Source organism: Acipenser ruthenus, chromosome 7 (assembly GCF_902713425.1).
Source record: "Acipenser ruthenus chromosome 7, fAciRut3.2 maternal haplotype, whole genome shotgun sequence".
Taxonomy (NCBI): Eukaryota; Metazoa; Chordata; class Actinopteri; order Acipenseriformes; family Acipenseridae; genus Acipenser; species Acipenser ruthenus.
Window position 1 is genome coordinate 59,917,359 of NC_081195.1, and position 21,486 is coordinate 59,938,844.

A 21,486-nucleotide genomic window follows, 5' to 3' on the forward strand; every position below is an offset into this window, starting at 1 on the left:
AATCAAACAGGCAGCCTTTCCCAGTTGAAAATTCTATCAACATATTTATCTTATCATTTCAATAATAAGAAGAAGAGTGGAATGCAAAAATGATCTTGTTAATAATCCATGGGGAGTTGGTTTTCAAAATTGAAAGTGCAGAGCACACAGAAGGCTGTTATATCATTTTGCTAAGGCTTTATTCCTTCTTGAATTTATCACAAGCATTTATTTTACTGAACCCCAGCTGAAGCAGAAATTCATTTCATTTTCTTCTTTAATTTCCAGAAGTGGGAGATATTCTAAGCAGAGCAAATGTAAATATTTAGGATTTTATTCATCATGATTCCCCATTTGGTCTGGTGTGCAATACCTTGTCTCCTTTACCCTGATACAAATCCAGTAGAATGACAATGTAAGTCAGTGAGGACACTGGAGGACTGCAGCTTTTGATGCAGTTTTGTTTGTTTTTCATTTCTCAGCCTTCCTTGAACCCCGAGGGAGCTGCAGCATCTGACATAGTGCTTTTAAACCGCTGGAGTGTTCGAAACTATCAAGTGCAGCGTGGAGACATTGTATCACTTGTGTAAGTAATGCTGTTTCTGACTAACTGAAATGATGACGTTCACAAGTAAAATGGATTTCTAAGCACACACAAGCACTAGAATTAAACTGTTTTGAGATCCCCTTATGCTCAGTTCCTTTGATGTGTTTTGAGGGCAGTGCGTTTTTTCTATTTTTTTTTTTTTAATGTTCAGATTCACAGCAGGCACTGGACCCCAGCTGCATTTTTCAGTGTACCCTGAAAATTTCTATCTCAGCTTTCTAATAGGTTTGTATTACAATTTCCAATATGTTTATTCTAGTAGTGTATATCCATTGGTGATTATTTATTTTTTTCCCTGTGCAATGATGAAATGCCTCAAGTAAATATGTGTGTGAGCTGCAGGGGCAGGACACATGCTGTTTGATAGTTGCAATGTTTGGATGCTTGTTTTGAAGAAAACTTGTGAGACTTATGAAAAACGTGTTAGATTGATCTGAAAATCTGTATACTGCTTTATTATAGTGGGGGAAGGAAAGGCACAGTTACAGACTAACCATTACCCTAAAACATCCCAAAACCCAACATGCTGACTAGTGATAGATCTACAGTATTACAGTCACATATTGGTGGGATTTGCCATGTTAGGTACATACTAAATAAATGGCTAACTATGTACAAACCTTGTACTATAAGTATAATATAAACATACCTAAATAAAAATGACACTACATTAAACTAAAGAATATGATAACAGTAGTAATATACACATTTCTTGTGCATTTTAAATACCGTCTACATTCTAGAGAATAACTATCTGTTAAGATATTGTCTTGAAGTACACCATGAGGACATTATTGTCTGTGACAGTTGAGCTTGTTAAAATCAAATGGCAGTAAAGGTCACAAGTTTACCCTGCTCTGTGAATGTGATCTTTGCGAGCGATGACGGATAGCATAAACATACCTCAGTATCTTGTAATATCTCTGTGCTATATAAATACGTCTTAAGTATTCTCTTGTGGATTTATCGTTTCACTGGAATAACTTGGTAGTTTTATCTGAATAACTATTCTGCTCTCCTTGGCTGATTTTGATCGGGTTCTTGAGGCCATTTTATAAACCGTTTTTGAAATTGAGTGTCTATTGAAACCATACTGTCTTGGCATCAGGTCTTCAGGCTATTATCAAGGCACCAATTAGCTTACTCCCTTAAATGTTAACCTGTACGCATGTACATGTCTTCTTAGTTTTAAATAAAAAATGTAAAAAGGCTTGCATCTTCCCTCGTTCCCTCAGTAATGATATGTTTTTTGTATTTTTTATTGTGTAGTTAAATTACTAATGGAATGACACATTATTAAATCTCAAGGAAGCTGACCATTGTGGTAGTATAACCGGAATAATGTGTACAAGTAAAAACAGCTTCAAATAACTGCAGTGATATGACACTGACATGGGATAAGCTAGTCAGGAGCAAAAGACTGCAGACAATTGTGATTATTGAATCCAGCAGGGCCATCCCATGACAGACTGAGTCAACATGATATGCACCTGGAAGCTTTTATTCAAAAAAGGTATTGGCCAATAAAAACCCTTCTTATTGTTCATTCTTCTTTTTCTTTCTGTCATTCTGTGGCCTTCAAACTTTGAAGAAACAAACGGGTTGTTCCCCATTGTGAAACTCATTTGGTGAAAAAGCCACACATGGTGATATCTAAGACTTAGATGCCCTTATTGTCTTTTATATTTAACAATGTAAGAAAGCCAGACTGTCTCTGGTCATAAAGGGTTTATTTGATTACTGTATGTAATCCCATTGTCTCCAAATGTGATTTGTAGATTGCCTTAAGAATAAAAGCAAAGTCCCTTCTACGTCCAAGAAAAGAGTGCTTATGAAGTCATTATAGTTATACTGTCAGAAATGCACTTCTCTTTAAGCCTTGTGATTAATGTAAAGAATAAAATAGATCTAGTTTTTGTTTTTGTTTTTTTTTTAGCATGAAAAAGAACAACTTGACAAATGCTACAATACTTGTCATAATAACTGATTTGATTGGTACATAGATAAGAAACGTCACTTGTTGGAGACACGTTTCTTTAGTAGTTGACAGTCAATGAAAAAAAAAATCAAGTACATTTATTTTAGATATCCTTTGTTGCAGAATTCTACTGTAATTGAACAAGTATTGCCTGCTGTTCCCTCATTTTTACCAGTATTATTTTGTTTGAAAATTAACATATGCTAGCTATATTTAATTTCTTGAAAAATATTAAATTCAGATTGTGTGTTTTGTTATCATGATAGTGTCTTGAGTATCAATGTAACTGGATTTAATTTCATGTATTGCCCAAAGATTGCAGTGCATCCCAACATGCCATGGATAAATTGACATTTTTTGTTTTAAAACACCAGGATTAAAGTGTCTTTAAAAAAAAAAAATAGATTCATGATTAATAATAATAATAATAATAATAATAAAGAAAAAATAACAATTATATTTAGTAATCCATGTACTAAATGTATATGGTTTGATATTTAATAACTACATATTGTAGTACATTCCATTATTTTAATGCAGTGGTTTTTCTGCACAAAATAAATGAAAAGCACATCATCTGAGATTCATCCACTGGTATGAATATTTATGAAAATGTTTTATCTTACGGAGTTGTTCATATTTTGAATTGTATATGTAGAGTGGTGCTTTACTAAAGTAATGATGTTTGTGTAACAGACAAATGATATATTCCTGCTAACTACAAACATGGTTTAACAACAAAACAACAGATGTATGGAAAAAGCTGAAAAAGAAAAAGAGCAGACAGCCATGCACTTTACAGATTGCATTTACTGCTTAAGTAACACTCCTAAAAATCTCTCCCAATATCTTCTCTCACCTTTCAACTTCCTGGTACGCTGTGTGGGAGGCACACATAATAGTGCAGTGATACGTAAATTGTCACTTTCGATTGGTTGACAAAAAAACACTATTGTCCTGTTATACATGATATACAATCAATTGACATTAACACAAACTCGGATTAGACAAATGTCCTGATAATACTAACTATCTACATGGTCCTGGCTAAATTTAGCAGTCTCTTATTTACTTCTTATAATACAAATTCACTTATTCATTCCTAGTTTGAAGATAAACTCAAGTCCCCTTTGTTGTCGAGCAGCATTTGTTATTATTATTATTTAGTCATTTAGCATACGCTTTTATCCAAAGCGACTTACAGAGACTTGGGGATGAACTATGCATCACAACTGCTGCTGAGTCAATTAAAATAGGACCGCTGCTTTACGTCTCATCCGAAGGACGAGAGTGACTTGCTCATGGTCACACAGTGAGTCAGTGGCTGAGGTGAGTCTGAACCTGGAACCTCCTAGTAACAAACCCCTTCCTTTAACCACTGGACCACCAAGCCTCCTTTTGTTCCATAGCACTGACTGATCCCACAGATGGTAACAACTATACCAAGTTTATATATATACATAAATAGGAAATATGGTTGTGCTAAAAGATTATAGCTCATGGCTTCTTATATAAGTTAATTCATGGTGTGTAAGGTGTTTCTTATTGTTTAGCAGTTTGGGTGACAGGACCACAAAGTGAAGCTGAGCGGTTCTGGCTGCTCAAACTGTGCAAAATGACATCTCTTATACAATAAGAGATACACATGAAGATTGTACTGAGGAATAGCTTTAAAATGATAAATCATTTTATTTTTGTAAAACATAACATTTATGCTACTCATTAACCTCATATGTGCTTCAAGAGAGTACAGTTAAATGCTGTTAATGAATGTAATTTGTACCTGGTTTATTATTTGAAATAAACATTTTAGAACCCTTTTAAATATCATTATGTCCCATGCTGTGAATTAGAGAACATAAACCTTGACATATTTAATAGCTCTAGGGCTCTGCAAATATCCTTAATGTGAAGCATATTCACATTATTCATCAAGTTTAATAAGTGTTGCAGGAGTCTTGTTTAGTGGCTTACTGCATCATTCTGGGATTTTGTTGTGTCCCTGATAGCCTTTGTAATTGAGGAAGCTGTTTAGTTTTGCTGGAAATTATATTATCTAAATGTGCAACTGAATGTCAGTAGTTCAATAGAAGACATACTCATTTCTGCATGGGAATACATTCTTTTTTTTCTAAAGCAGAAAAGCTTGAATACTTTTTTGTTGATGAACATTGACCTGTGGCTCGCTGAGGTCATCAGAGACCATTGTGTGTCCCCTAAAATATATTAATGTATTTCAATTATTTACAAATGAAGGTTGTTTCACATAAGAATTTGCAAGGAAATATGTAGCTCATCGGCTGATTGCATTCGTAAGGGACTGCACCGGCCACAGAAAGACAGATGTTGACTTGTCATCAATATATTTCAGAGTATGCTTAAATTGACTTTTAGGTGAAGCGTACAGCTTGAAATATTGAATAAATAACGTCTTCAGTGTGATTGGTTGCAAACCCATTTGTGACCCTGCCGTAGTGACTGGCTTCTATTTTAATGGTTGACTACTTTCTGAAGGTCAGGCAGTGCAAACCAGACTGCAAGAGCTGAGGAAATGCTTCTCTTTTGCCTTTTAAAATATGTATTAATTAGATTCAGGATCACAGGGTTAAAGGATTCGTATTCATTTTGTCAACTGATTTGGCACATATCAAAAAATATATATATTTGGGCAATGGAAGAAGAAGAATACATCGGCACCGCTGTCTACAAAATATATTTGAAATAAATCTTCACTATATGCATTACACATTGATGCAATACAAAATGTATTTAACCCTTGAATATATTTTGTCTTCTGTCCCCAGTGGTTCTCAGCCTTGGGACATCACACTATGTTTGTATTGGCCCCTGCACATGTTTTAAACCTCATGCTCACAAACAATTATGCAACTCTGCCATGGGCATGCCATCTGACTCTCAGCATTTACAGATTTGCAGTTTCTTTCCCTTTACTGATGGCTTGATCCTTCTGAGAGATCAACTTGTATGCCCTGGTCTGCCTGGTCCTGTGACTATGCTTGTTTTTCCATGTTGTATCACTTACAGTTCAGAGGGGAACTCGTTTGTTCTTTGATTACAGCAGTCGCAGCCCAATATTTTTTCCATCTGTTAGTCAGGGGGCTGTGTGCAACCTGCTGACTGTGGCATGTGCTTGAATTTTTGCCTTACTCTAATTTAGTGTTGCGTTTATAAAGAGCATGTGTGTGCAGTATACAATATAGAACCACAAAAGTCAGCAGAAATAGTTGTTCTTGCAATCAATGGTTTGAATGAAAGTCTTCTTTCAAATGCCAAAGTATTTGGAAGAGTAATAACCAAAAGATAAATAAAGTATAGCCTAGCTTAACCGTGTATTTCGCTGATACTGCAAACGAGAGAGCAGATGGTTAGGTTGTACATGTAGGGAAGATTAAATAAAATAAAAAAATCTCATTAAGTATGACAGATTTGTCTTGTTAACCTACTTTTTTTATCATTCTATCTTGTTTTTAACAGACTGGCTTCAGAGCTCTGCCTGTGACAGCTAATCAATATGTTTTAAATGATGTGGCCCCTTTGTTACAGTGTGCTTTTGTGAAAATCTGTAATGCTGTTTTATGCAAACAATCTGCACTCTTGCAATTTAAAAAACAAACAAACAAACAAACAAACAAACAAAAAATGAGCAAAACTGGTAAACTACTGACCACTCATTCCTCACTTTTAATGTAGCAACTTCAATATTTCCTCATGGGGGCTGATTTGCCGAGATATTTTTTTCCGCATATGATACTACTTTATGTATTCATTTCCCATGGACTTTAATAATGTAAGTACTTTTATGGTTTGCTACAGCTGACTGAAGATCTTTAGCTTTGTACCAAGTCAACCCTGAGGCCAGCTTAGTAAGTGATCTAATGAGGCATCATACATATTAATTGCACAATGTTACTGCTAAAATCCTTTCAACAATTTATTTCTAAGCTTTTAAAGTGAATTGTGCTTATTCACTAAGAGCATTTATTTTAGCTGTAATTGCTGAACTTGAAAAGCCTAAGTCATGAATGAATTTGAAATTGCTGTTAATGTGAACACACAATATTATTTTACAGTATGTGCTATAAATTCAATTCCAGGTTTTTGGATATGATAGATAATTTAATGACAAATATTCTTGAATTCCGTGAGGCCCCCCTTTATCACACATGGATGGATGCTGCTGTTAAATTCATGTGCAAAAAAGCTGTGCTTTCTGTGGTCACACTAATTAATTCGCCCTACAGGAGGGTTGACTTTTTTCATTAAAAATCTTAATGAGCTTAACATTAGGCATTCTGTTTTTACCAGAAGCATTTTTTTTAATGTGTTAGATTACAGAAATGTACTTGCCTCAGTTTTTGTGGTCAGACCTACTTACTACTGAAACTGGAATACATTTTCTTAGCCCAGCTTTCTGTAATAAAAGAATGGATTAGTAGAACAAACTCTTACAAGAACACCACCACAAGTCCCCTGTTGATATGTTTGTTTTCCAGACTTTATTAAGTTCACTTCCTGGACTACAGTGCTTACCGTAGCCATGCATTCATTGCTGCAGATAGGAAACTATGTTAATGTAAAAAAAAAAGAAAGAAACCAAAAGAACCACAACAGAACACGGAAAATGTATTTATGCTACTTGAAAAGTAACTGTTTTTTTTAAGCCTTGGGTATTACACCTTTACTCTTGCCACTTAAAGTTGTATTAATAAGCGTTTCATGAAGATGTTTCATGAACTGGTAAAAGCCACCAACTAGTTTTAAAGATGAATACAGTACAGAGTGACAGCAGCAGGATGTTGTGTAATATGTGCCGAGCAAAGACACCACTTTGAAGTCTTGCCAAGTCTTCAGTCTCTAGTTCTGAACATGGCAGGGCTGGTAAACCTTCCTTTTCCATTGTTGCAATATCTTTTTAATGATGAGGATCATGGAGTAACATTCATGGAGCATCACGTTATGAAAAAACTGATCTAAAAGACTGTCCGATGATGAATACTGTAAGTAAAAAAAAACTAAAAAAAAACAACAAATGTAAAAAGCAAGCAATCACACATGAAAAGAAGGGATGGTCTAATTTATTTTTAAATTAATATTTATCGTTTAAATTATTCATTTTAATCATAAGTGCTTGTAAGAACTCTATTTCATATTAGTTTACATACATTATTTAAATACTATTGAAAACAAAAGTTGTTTTAAAGGACATTATTTACAGTAGTGTATTTTTTATAGAAAACTTTCCTTTTTTAATATTGTTTTATATACAGCAGCGGATCTTAAATACCTCTGTCTTTTGCGTAGATACACCACTAGTGCTAACTCTGCTGTTACTGTAAATACCATTTTTATATACATTTCTCCAGGACCAAACATTTTTCAATGTTTCTGAATTCAAAAAATCATAACAACATTTATAATAATAAATAATATTTTTAAAAACTGCCAATTTTGACCCCTTTCTAAGTAGATAAAAAATATTAGGGTGTTACAGAACTTATAGGAGGATTTCAGATATCTTCTACCATTGAGGAGCTACAAGATTTTGTCCGAGCCATGGTCTGTATGACAAAATGACCCTATTTACAGGCACTGTCAGCTATTTTATGGAAGCAGTCCAGACTAAGCAAAAAAAATCACAAAGTACATTGCCAAATTGTATGTAAAACCTTTTAACCTTGAAATATATGAATAAATACAAGTTAAAAAGGCAGTTGTTTTTATTAAATGATTAAATAGTTTTGATATGAAGAGAAAAATCATATTTATATACAAACATTATAGAATTCAGTATAACCACAGATAGAAAATAAAAAAAAAGTATAGAAAAACAAACTATAACAACAAAAATTATATAGAAAAACAAACTATAAATGGTGACAAAGCAGTAAACCTAACTATATTGGGCTACTGCAATAAATGAGGCCACCACTGTAAAGCAAACAAACAAACTAATAAATACATGCATTTCATGTTTGGCATATAAACATAATGCACTGTATATTTCCTGACTTTCAATAATTTGGCATTATGAAGAGAAAATCTAATTTATATTTACAGAATTCAATATAACCACGAACAGCAAATCAACAATAACAAAAAATGAAAGTCTGTTGAAAAACAAACTATATGTTGATCATAAAGCAGTAATTGTAAAGATAATGGGGTGATGCAATAAATGTGGCTACCGCTGTAAGCAAACAAACAAACAAAAATAAATAAATCAATAAAAATAATGTAGGGTGGTGTACGTACTGTCAAGTACAAGCCTGCTCTCGATCTTGTCATCTTCCACTTCAGAATATGCGCTGGTAGATGTGTTTCCTGTGCATGCGCTTTTGAAGTGTATCATCAAAACTGGCATGTAGGGATACAATTTATTTTTGTTCCTAGTTCCTAGTGCCTAGCCTTATTCAATGACAAGGCTCAGAAAGACTGATTTGTTTGATTGCCCCACAGCTTATTATTGCCATGAGACACCCTGGAAAAGAGACTGTGTCATCAGTGCTTAAGCTCTGAAATTAGAGTGGCTCGGCATGTAGGGGTTAGACTGGTATATCACTGCATGTCAGATCAGACTGCCCATTTTTGGGGTGGTCACTCAGTTTCCTTGCCCAAAAAAGAATTAAAGCCACCCCCTTACAACATTAATTTTTTTTTTTTTTAAGCTAACCCTAAATAATGACTTGACATATACTTCCACCCATTTTTTATAGGGCTCAAATTTGCAGTTTTGAAGCTTTTTTTTTAAAATGGTAACTGCTTGCCTTATTTTGAGGTCTGTTACTGTTTCACTTCCTTGGTAATTCCTCCTTTGCACTGTTTTGGGGGTCATGCTACTGGCTGCATAGCATGTCAGTCAATTGGGGAAGCAGCTAGTTGGTTAATGATAGGTAAGAAGGCATTGAAAAGGAGATGACAAATTCAATCTTCAGGTGAAATAACCAAGTGCAAGACGAGCTCTAAGCATTTCTTTAACCAGCACTAGAATTAAAATACAATGACCTGTCTGCTAGCTATAACACTTATTTCTTTCAAAAATGCACTGATAGTGGATGGAAGAACAAGACAGGTAAGATTTAAGGAAATGTTTTGTCACAGGGGAATCAAAGAAAGGGATAACATGTTTTTCTACAAGCCCATTAGGTAACTTGCCTGTTTGTCTGTCCTAAATTTCTTCTTACCTTGTGCCGTCTGTTTTTATAATCATCACAGGTGATTTACAGCATCTCAAATAGTCCAAGAGTATTTGTCACCTTTAAAAAAGACAATGAACTTTGATTTTATTTGTCATGTTTTCCAGCAATATCTTATGTAAGCGAATATCAAGACAGTTTTTGCAGGGTAATGTGTTTGACATATTGAGGACATCACTACAGAGGTATAACATTGCAAAGTACAAACCTGTATTTACTAGCTTAACACTTTTTAAGAATACTAGCGTCATACAGTTCTTGATTTATATGTCATTAAAAGCACAATATTTATTCTGCCGACCATTGAGACAGACTGTGTTCAGTAGAGACTGCGTTCTTTAAAAAAAGGAAAAACAAAATGCCTTTTATTAAACTGATAAATTGCAGTTTGGCTTGTGTTTGTTGTTACAATAAATTCATTTGTTTCGTCATCCACCTGCTAAAACATAAAAATTCACAAGTTTTAAGTTGTGATGTATTAATTAAATTGGAATATAACCTCTTAAAAACATGTTAATTAAACAATACAAAACTTTCCTGAAGTTGCCCTTGAATACATAAGTATTGAGTACCAATGAATAACAATAACACCTATCACGATCAAAACAACTAATACCAATCATATTTATCTGTGGTTATTTGTCTTGCCTTTCTTTTATCTGTTTCAGGTAAAACCATGTTGATTTCTCTTCCTGATTTTCAATTTCCTCATTTCCATAGAAACCTGTCAATCTCCTAGAGCAGTGAATTGTGGGATTGTAGTCCTGACAAACCTGAGATGTAAACTAATACATCTCCCAGTATACACACCAGCAGATTCATTCAGAGTAATTCGCTAAGGCAGAGCTAAGAAAAGGTCACATGTACGCAATGATCAATGTGGAAATGAACTGCTCCTGATTGTTACTCCGTTGTATATTGTAGATGAGGGCAAACGAGGAAAAGGCAGGTTTACTTGTGAAATTAACACATGTTTAACTGGCTGTTTAACTGGCTTCATGTCATACCTTGCATCCAGCAGGAGAGAGCTCCTTTTGGGGACGTGCGTCCCGCTGAAATTTGTTTACTAGGAACCATAGCTAAGTGTTGGTCGGCTGCGGATCCTTGACTGGCTGGTGAGGGTGTCCTGGCAGAGCGTCTTGCAATAAAAGACAGCTGCTGACACCACCCTGGGCTGTTGTGCAGCTGGAGTCCAGACCATTAGAGCTTCAGTGAGCAACACAGCCATCTTTTTATTATTCTGAGTAAACTCAAAACCCCAACAGCGACCAAACCTTGCAGGGCCTGGGACTGGTTTTAGAATTGTTAAATCCCTTTAGGCCTGTGTGTGTCAGCGGGACCTCTTTTAATAGGAAGAACATCACACACTGTATTCACAGCACCTTTTATTTTGAGCTTGTTTTCACTGTTTTGTTTTGACATTACTATGTATCGTCACCCGATCCTTACCATTGTTGATAACGGTTCATGGTTTTTGTTGTGTGCTGCAGCAAAAGTGATACCAGAGAGCCTGAGCTGCATTTTGACTGTACTTGTGTGTTGTCAGCGGATTACCCACACTCCCTTTCACCAGGATTTACTCAGATATTGGATGTCATGTGATTTATGCATCAGGTATCCTTTTTGTAACTACTGTTGCCTGTGGTAGTTAATCTGGACAGGACTACCTTGTAAATGATGTTATGGTCTCAAAGAATAAAATCAAGAAAAGCAATGCCAAGTATAGGTTCCAGCCCCATACCATGCCCTTAATGAAATGAGTTGAAACTGTCAATTTGACTATCAGATGAAGGGTGGATTTCAAATGTGTTCTTTAAAAAATGATTTTTTTTTTTTTTTAAACACAAATGTAAGAAGCCTAGATGCTTTCAACTCCAAAAAATACTTAATTAAAAAAAAAAAAAAAATGGGAAAGTTAAATATCATTTCTGTAGCTCCTACCACATGCCGGGAATTCATTTTCTTTATTATTAAACCGTAGAGACTGCATGGAGAAAAACGTTCATGTTCTGAAACATATAAAGTATTTCAAAACGTAAAATGAATTTCCCTGGTTAGAAAGGGCAATAAACAACTACCAACAAAACAAGATTAATGGAGCAGCCCCAGCGTATTATTAGCAGTATGTATATTAGAAAATATTGCCATTCCTTTAAATGAGAAATGTCTTGCATTTAGTACACGGCAGGTACCAGTAAATCAACTAAATGTACACTAATTATATAAATTTTGCTTTCTGAAACAATGAAATGAAAATGTGTTGCACTTGCTGGTGTTGAAACTGGGTGTACATTATAGCAATTTGTACCGCTCATTTATGCATTTATGGGTTGTCGCATTAAAATCATATTATTTGTTACCTAGGTTACCAAATCTCTTCTCCCATTCATCTCATCACACTGAAACGTTTTCAGTAATAAGTGTAGAATTGTAAATACCTGTCTTCTCTCCTGTGTCTGAACCTTGTGATCTTGTAGATGTGTCTGTGCCCAGACCACTCTTCTATCCCCTAACATGTAGATCTCAGGGCCATAGTTAAGCACAGCTTTATTGAAGCATAGCTATTTACCCAAACCCTAAGACAGTGGTGCTCAAGCCACAAGATGTTGTGACCATAAAGTGTGTCCATCCACACTTACTAGTGGTCACGTATTGTATTAAGACTGGCCAATAAAAAGCAGCATAGGGAACGCTTAACTTGACAGCTTTGGGAGCATGTGACTAGTGACATTCCAGCCATGCAAGTATGTCACAGTCAGGTGTTGTAGGCTGTAGTAATTGCCTGTGTAGTGGACTGGTCAAGTACTTACATAAGGGCTACCAAAGATGCTGAGAAATTACAGTTGAAAATAAGACAGAAATTCACAAGCAAAAAAGCCTGCCTATGTCTGAATTTATTTCTGTATCAGGGGAAGCTGCATCTCCTCTTTAAAGATCTTGAGACTCATTTTTTATTTTGTGTGAAATAATAAAAGTGCTAAACTTCATCTTTTCTTCTTTGTGTGATGTCTGCCTGTCGGTGTGACCGACCACTTGCCCACCCTTATATAGTTTTGCACACAACTTAACCAGTGTGGTTGCCTGCTATGGTTTGACAATGTTCTAAACAAATAGCTGCTTACTTAATGTTTTGTGCTGCACAGCAGACGGGCTGACTCGCTTTCTCGCTTTGCAAACCGGAAAACTGAGTGTGACCACGCTGCCTCAGAAACAGAAGCACATACTACACAAGCTGGTAGACTGGCAGTCACCTAGGTACAGAAAACATTTCAACCAGAATCCAATTCCATGTTATTTATAAAATAATAATAAAAGAGATATATTGCTCTACTGCAGACAGCTGGGCTTTATTATACAGTTTCCGTAAGTCATTACAGAGATTCATTTGTTTCACAATGCTCTGAGCAGGACTGTTGTTTTAAGCAGAGTGATTTGTGCAGTGCCTCATGGGGTACAATTCTGGAAAATTCCTTTTTGTTTTGTAACTGCAGTCAGCTATTATCTATTGCTTGTCATATTAATATATTTGTTAAAGCCCTGGAGGTTCTATGCCATGAAGACAAATAAATGCTGCAGGCAAACTGTGCCAGTGCCAGCAATCATAAGTGACAGCCACAAACTCGCAAGTTGCATTAAGCATTTAGCCTCTTTACTGGCACAATCTGATAATATAGGCTCGAAAGAAATGCCTTCTGGGCAGACTTAACCTATTTCCTATTTAAGTGTGGTTTTGACAAACAATCTTAACCAATAGACTACCACATAATCATGAAATAGGTAATGATAATATATATATATATATATATATATATATATACTGCTGTGCAAAAGTCTTAGACACATTCAGGAGTTATAATTAGGGGTCTACCTAAATCGCGATTTCACGGAAATCGTGAAATTGAGGGGTCACCGCGAAATTCACCTCTTAGGGGCCAATGCATACAAACAAGTACAGAGAGGGGAAAAAAAGAAACCTAGTTTAAATGAACTACTGCACAACGCAAGCAACGCAAATTATGTATCTTCCTTCTGTAGACAGCCCTTTTTTTATTCCTTCGCCGTCCTGTGTGCATTGCACTTAAGCAAAAAACTAACAAACAAAAAACGTCCACAAATAACGTTTACACAAAAAATTCTCCAAAGCGGTTAACGTTCTTGTTTATTATTCAAATGACATAGTTTTAATCAGCCTATCAGTGCGTCTTTACTGCTTTTATGTGACCTGTACTGTGCAGGAGGGGGTGGGATAAAGTTGGTGCTGCATTGTTTTGATTTAGGTCAAAACAAAGTTTTCAGCATTGGAGGTGAAATAGTAGAAATGAACGACAAAGAAAGCAAAGTATATTTCAGCTGATGATTGTTTCAAGATATCTCCCAAAGAAACTGTACATGCAGATGGAGGTAATTGTTTTGCATATCTTAATGTGTCTTTGGAGAAAATAAGATCGATCGCTATTTAGCTTCAGAATCACACATTAAACAAAAGGATACTACAGAGGCTGCTGAACTGAATGTAAAATAAACAGCTTTCAGAAACCAAACTGGAAAGTTTCCTGTCTGCAAATTAAATCAGTACTAAAATGATCCAGCACAGCCACCTCGCTTCAACCTGCTGCTTACATTTTCGCAGTTGGAATTTAAGACCCGAATATCCACGTTTCCTTTGTTTTGACTCGGTACTAATAAAATAAATTATTGGATGTGACAAATAACATGACAACGAACGTGCTGCATACATTGCCTTTATTAAAGTATGCCAGATGCCCTTGTGTAACCGAGTTTCTGAGCTGTTTCTAATCGATTTCCACATCGGTATAACTTGGCAAAGCTTTGCCTTAACTTCCAACCAATTCAGTGTGTGCAGAACGTGCAGTCTCAATGTATGGGCAAGTCAGCTGCAGGGGGATGCTGCATACTCGCCTTTAACAAATACTAGCACTCTGTTTTAGTAAGGAAGCAAGTACCACTATTTTTACTCTTTATAGTGTTCTGAAATACTGTCTACTTAGGTTTATTTAATGTTTAATCAAGTCTGCGAAATGTCAGCGAAATCCTAATTTTATTCTGCAACATACCCGTGAAAAATGTGTAAATTTACCGCGATTTAAGTAGACCCGTAGTTATAATATATGAATACAACAATTTACTCAAAGCCTCCACTAGTGTTTTCCACTATTATAACAGCTTTGACTGTTATTAATACAGCTTAGTTTGGGTGAGAAGAAACCAAGCTTGTCATTTAGCTTTAATTCACATTGATCAGAATCTTAAAAAAAACTTGTGATCACAACAACTCAAAGTAAACTATAGCAGCTAATATGAAGTGTTGTAGTTGTATGGTTGTATTGTAGTGATGGTTATGGTTCCTTCTGTAGTATTCATCTGAAGAAACAGTACTTCTGGTCTATGAGGACCAGAGGCCTCTGTAGCTCATTGCTTCTCAGTGGGTTACTAAATAACTGACAACAAATCTCCACCCACCATCCCAATCCCCTACTCACTATTAAAGTGCACACAGTAAAGTGAGGTGACTTAAAAGAAATTCAATATGTGAAGGTACAATATACTAAACAGTGATTCATAAATTATGTACCATCTGAAAAAAAAATAACATTATAACAGAACTGAGCTCTACCATTGGCAACACTGTGGGCTTCATTCATTAAAATGGCGGTGTTTTGGACATTATACTGCGTGAAAAGGGAAGATCACTTCTCGCGGTTTCATCCAGTGATAAACACCTTATTCACTAAACTTAATAGATGCAAAAATACAGTGGAGTAACCTTCTAATTAGCATACACCTTGTAACACACCGTACATACCACACAGTATGGGCTAAACGGAGCGCCAATTCACAACAAGTTAGGGTGCCTCTGTATGAGATATCCAGCTCGAAATACAGTAGAATCCTCTTCTCCATTTATATACTTAAATGAGTATAAATGCAAGGCGTTCCATGCAAAACCAAATAGATCAATTAGATTAAAACACATTTTTATTTCAAAGCAGCACATGAATGAATGAATGAATGAATGAATGAATGAATGAATGAATGAATACATAAATAAATAAATAATATTCATTTGGTATTGATGACCGATGTACTTTCCCACAAAATTTTTTACTTCCAATAATTAAATGGTTGGTGTGTAGCTGCCAACCTCTCATATATTCAGAAACCATAATTAATCTACAGTAATGCCTGCAACAGTAATGTTAACCTGATTTAATGTAATTATTATTATTATTATTATTTATTTTATTTATTTTATTTATTTTATTTATTTTTTATTTTATTTCTTAGACGACACCCTTACCCAGGGCAACTTACAGTTGTCACAAAATATATATACATTTCAACTGAAACTGAAATAATTTCTGACGTACCTTTCATAAATAGGCTACCATGTTCAGTTTTTAAGGCAGTCTGAAATGAGTGTTAAACCCTGTTCACACCGGGCGTGATGTGACAAGCAAATGTGTAGTATGACGCACCGCACCACGAGAAAAAAAAAATAAAACATGTACTTTTGATATGAACCATTCACCCGGCCTGCGATGCGACACTGAAGTGATGCGAAAAAATAGGATTGGTGTAAATTTGTTCTATTTTGTCGCACGGCAGCTAGGGAACTGGCCAATGACCAATCAGAGGAGAGTCGCCTATCACATCGTGCAGTGAGCAAGTATCATGTTATTGCAGGACAAATTGCATTGTGTCCAGCGTGAATAGGCCTTTACTCAGGGTCTTTGAAACCAGCTGTATGTGTGTCTGTCTACTTGCAAACCTGAAAAGAAAACAAAAAGATGAATAATTATTTATTCAATGTACAGCTCCAGTCACATTCCCACGTGTTCACACACACACCTTATACCACAGTGTGTAATAATGTTTTTTTTTTTTTCTTATGTCTTGTTGTTTATGAATAGGTTTGATGATGTGTTGTACATAAACCTGATCTGTTTAAAATCTATACAATTGCAGGTCTGAACTGGATTAGTGAGACACTTTCGACATGTGCTGTAGAAACTGGTACCTGTGATGTATGACCATATCATACAGTAGTAGTTTAAAGAGATGTAAGCACTGTGCAGTAGGTATTATTTAAATTCAATTTCAACACACTCCAGGGTTAAATTGTAATTATGGCGCTGCTATTCTTATAGTGGTTTTTAAAAAGTTTCGATTAACAAAGCAGACGACTGTGATAAAGATAACTGATGTGTTGTGGCATTGTTTGCAGTGCTAGCATTACATAATTACACACAGTTATCTTAAGGGGTATTCATATGGGAATGACTGCAAACGACCCAGGCCAGGATCGATTGTGGAAACGATCTGAGCTCAGGTTGGGGAGTGAGAAAACAACCTAGGAAAACAAGTTTATTTGCTGGTCCATTTGCCCTCTGTTAATCTGTCTAACCAGTATCAGATCATTTACAATTCTCAGTGACATTTTTCAGATTGCATTGAATGTCATCTATCCAAATAATCTGTCTTAATTAAAATAATAATAATAATAATAATAATAATAATAATAATAATAATAATAATAATAATAATAATATTACAAAATATATTTTTTAATGTGCAAAAATAACTTGCAATGCATTGCTCACAGTGGCGTAACATGCTCTGGGGGCAAACAGGTTTCTTTTTTCGTTCAAATTACACATACTTTCATAACTTTATTCTCTGCACCCAACTCAAAATCACACACAGTACCATAACATTATGACCAGTCTACTATCGGACCCTGTCGCCAACAGAACGATAATTGTGCTTTAAAAATTATGTTTGAAATAATAACTCATATTCATACTTGCCTTATCTATATTGAACTACAACATATTTTAAACCTTTGAAAACATAATACACTGTATTAGATTGATAATAGAGAAATTAAAACTAATTTCATATTATGTTTGTTTGACTTAAATATTTTTCTTTTAGCGATCCCTTCTATTTAGCCTAGTATATGTCAATTAGAATGAATACAGTGTGATGCAAATGACGATCAAAAGTAAATGAATTGCAGCACCACAATAGAAAGTATAGTTCATGTAAAAACATTACACTCGTGTTTTTAAATTGGCATACCTTATTCCAAGTCACTGGCATTTCAAATTCCCTGTTCCTGCTGCAATATTTAAAGTTAAAGCAATAGAGAAAAGTCTAAACATTCTCATAATGATTTATTTTCAAATGTCAAGGACACTGTGTGACTGCCCATGGGACGATTGTAATCACTGCCCTAAGATAGTGTTTGATTCTGGGTCGGAAATTAAATGATCTGTGCCAGGTTCAATTTCCCTAAATCCTAGTACCAAACTGGCACTGGCCTGCCACCTCCAGGTGTTTCACGCTTGGAACACGCATTTCCAAAATCTAGAAAACTATAGTACAATAACGGTATGATGACATCAGAATTCTAGAGGGTTCCATTTTGGTTGCCAGAACATTGTAAACATAGCCACTGTTTACCTTTCATTTTGTTATATGAATAGTAATAAACAATTTTCCCATTTCAGAGACCCCCACCTTACCTAAGCAATTCCAGCCCTCAAACTACAACATGAAATAACACTGACTTGTTTTCAAAAGACTGCAGGGATCGAGATTAACCTGCTCACCACAATAGACTTAATCCGTCATTCAAACACTGCCACCTGGAAGAGAAAAACACTTGGGTTAACCTTTTTATCTAAAATGAACCAGTAATGATGTACGTTCTTCGAAACATATTTGTTATGAACATTTGCTTTGGAGATCAGCGTTCCCTAAAGCAGATGATAATGTGGAAACAGTACTGAAAGTTAATTCAACTAATCTGGGAAGATGGGAAACAGCACAGCATAGTCTTACAGGTATTGGTATAATTTATATGGACGTTATACTGGCTCTTCAACAGCAATTAATAGTTAACCCTGACGCTAACAATAATTAACCATGAATAAGCACACATTTTAAAATGCCATCAATAACTATTGAATATATCCTAAATTGATGCTTACTTCCAATTTAATTCAATAGGAAATGTGCTTGTTCAGACATAAATTATATTTGAATTACTGACACTTTTTAAAAAGTGTAATACACTTTAATATGTTGGTGCATTCCCCTGATGAGAACAAGCTCTGTTCTGCCACTCTGCCAAATGGCAAGTTCTCGAAGCCTGAAAAGGACTATAGATAACCCCTTACACTGTTAGGGCAGGGCAATTGATAGACAAGCAACGCTATTGCCAGAATTAGGGATTAATCGAAACTAGTGGACACATGTCATTTTGACCTAGGTTTGATATGGACCTCTAGTGCTTCATACCCACTCCTAAGGGCAGTGTAAGCCATGTGGCATACATTGTTACTGTTTTAATAGCAACTGGTGCATTCTTTCTCTGCATAAACAAACTGCATACAATTGTGTATAAATTTGTTCAGCTGAACTTAAAATAAGATATAAGGTTTTCCATCTTTATGAATAATCCATTGCTCCTCATTCTCAATGTATTTATTACATTATTTATAAATGTACTGTTGCGTGTATTCTGGTTTTTAGTGTGGAAATAGAAAGCACCGATGCATAAATAAGTAATGGTGCGGAGTGGAGTGGAGTGGAGTGGAAAGAGTCGTACTGTATCGGCATAATAAGTGTGTCCTTTCTATGACAAGCTAGAAAATTGTTGAACAGACCACTGGTGTTTCTGAAGTAATCTGCTTGTATTCAATCTTTCTGATGTTGATCATTTTCTGGTGTGATTGTTTTCATTAAAAATATAGTAACAGTATAGTAATAGTGCAGCAGTGTGGAGTAGTGGTTAGGGCTCTGGACTCTTGACCGGAGGGTTGTGGGTTCAATCCCCAGTGGGGGACACTGCTGTTGTACCCTTGAGCAAGGTACTTTACCTAGATTGCTCCAGTAAAAACCCAACTGTAAAAATGGGTAATTGTATGTAAAATAATGTGATATCTGTATAATGTGAAATAATGTGATATCTTGTAACAATTGTAAGTCGCCCTGGATAAGGGCGTCTGCTAAGAAATAAATAATAATAATAATAATAATAATAATAATAATAATAATAATAATAATAATAATAGCAATTCCTTCCTATAAAATAATAATAATTAAAAAACAAAACAAAACAAAAAAACATTTACTTGCATAGTATATTAAATTTGGTTGTAATTCAGTAATAAATATTTCATCATTTAAAAAAAAAGTTCATTCCAAGCTTTTTTGAGATATTAATTTCTTTTCAGATTTAAAGTGCCGAAGTTCCATTTATGTGAATCAGATTTACTCTTGTATAGGTGTGGAAGTGGCAGATAACCACCAGATGGCGTATAGACAATGGAGATAAAAGAAAATATAACAACTGATAGCCGATACGATGTTACCGATATACAATTCTATTCTTGGTTCTGCATAAACATTGAATTAAAAAGGATATGCAAAAATCAACAAGTAGGAAGATTTTAAAATAGTATCTCTATTACTTTTAGACCTGGAATAACTTGATTGCTTTGCTTTATCAAAAGGTTCTGTGAGTGTACACGGCTTTGCTGGCGCTTTTGGAGCTTTCTTTAAATTCTGTTCTGTTTTCTTTCTTTCTGCTTCAAAATGTTCTTCTGGGTGATGGTGACTCCAGATATTGGATGTATTTTTCTGTTTTGCATCTTTTGATCCTAGGCTGATGAGAGTTTTAATGTGTTGTGCATAATATACATACATTAGCTTTATATAAAGAAGATTGATTTCAGACTGTGAATTAGGAATTATTAAATATGTATTGTTAGGCATTGACTATTGGTCCTCATTAAGTTTCTATATACATTTGTCGTGTATTCTTGGTCTCATTATGGTCAAATCTTGTTTTTCGATCAAATCAGAATTACAATGGGAGTACAGCCCCAAACCCATTGTAATATCAAGAGTCTACTGTAACCATATATAAAATACTGTCTCTAATGTAAAACAATTGAACCTTAAGTTAAAGAAAATAGTGTTTTGTTTATATCGCATGGACAGCAAAATGTGGTCTCCATTTGGACAATACATGTACATGCTAATACAAAATATATACAACATATTGTCTTTTCATGTCTCATAAAAGATGGAAGTGGATGTAAAACTTTGTTAAATTTTAATTCTGGTAAATTAGTGAGTTTAAACAAGATGAGAAACTACGCAGTAATAAGACCGGGATAAATATTTTACAAAAATGCAGAATACTGCCTACTGCACTAGAAACACACATTGGATTATTTTCTGCAAATACAGGCAGACAGGACCAAATAAAAAAAACATTTGACCACAATGTGTATAGCAGGCATGTTAATTAAAATGTTATTCATATTCTTCATTCTGGAAATGTAGTTTTTATTTTGTAAAAAACAGCCCAATGTGAGAATGGCAAGTGGATTCGAAGCTGTATTTTGATTTTACATAATATTCCTGGTTTAAAAATGATAAATGAAAGAGTGCCAAGGTCTCTCACAGTGAATTATACACTTTGGATGAGCAGTAAACCAAAAAAGGAATTTGAAATGATCTTAGTATTCAACAGAGGATTCTTGAAAGTGGTCCGCCAAATATTACAACAGAATTTAGGTCAGATACATGTGTTGTGCAGCTTCCAGGAAAAATGTATTTGCAGCCTAGAATCCTTTATATCACTTCCCTGCATCATATGCATTGTGTGA

At 35.0% G+C, this 21,486-nt stretch overlaps 1 protein-coding gene across 2 annotated transcripts in view; it reads left to right on the top strand.

Moving 5' to 3' along the window:
• Positions 1-21,486, top strand: part of immp2l (inner mitochondrial membrane peptidase subunit 2) — a 234,301-nt gene that overhangs the window by 25,546 nt on the left and 187,269 nt on the right. For both annotated transcript variants that reach the window (XM_034026180.3, XM_034026179.3), the window contains exon 3: positions 462-565. In XM_034026180.3, the coding sequence (XP_033882071.1) occupies positions 462-565 (104 nt within the window). The remainder of the gene's footprint in view (positions 1-461; positions 566-21,486) is intronic.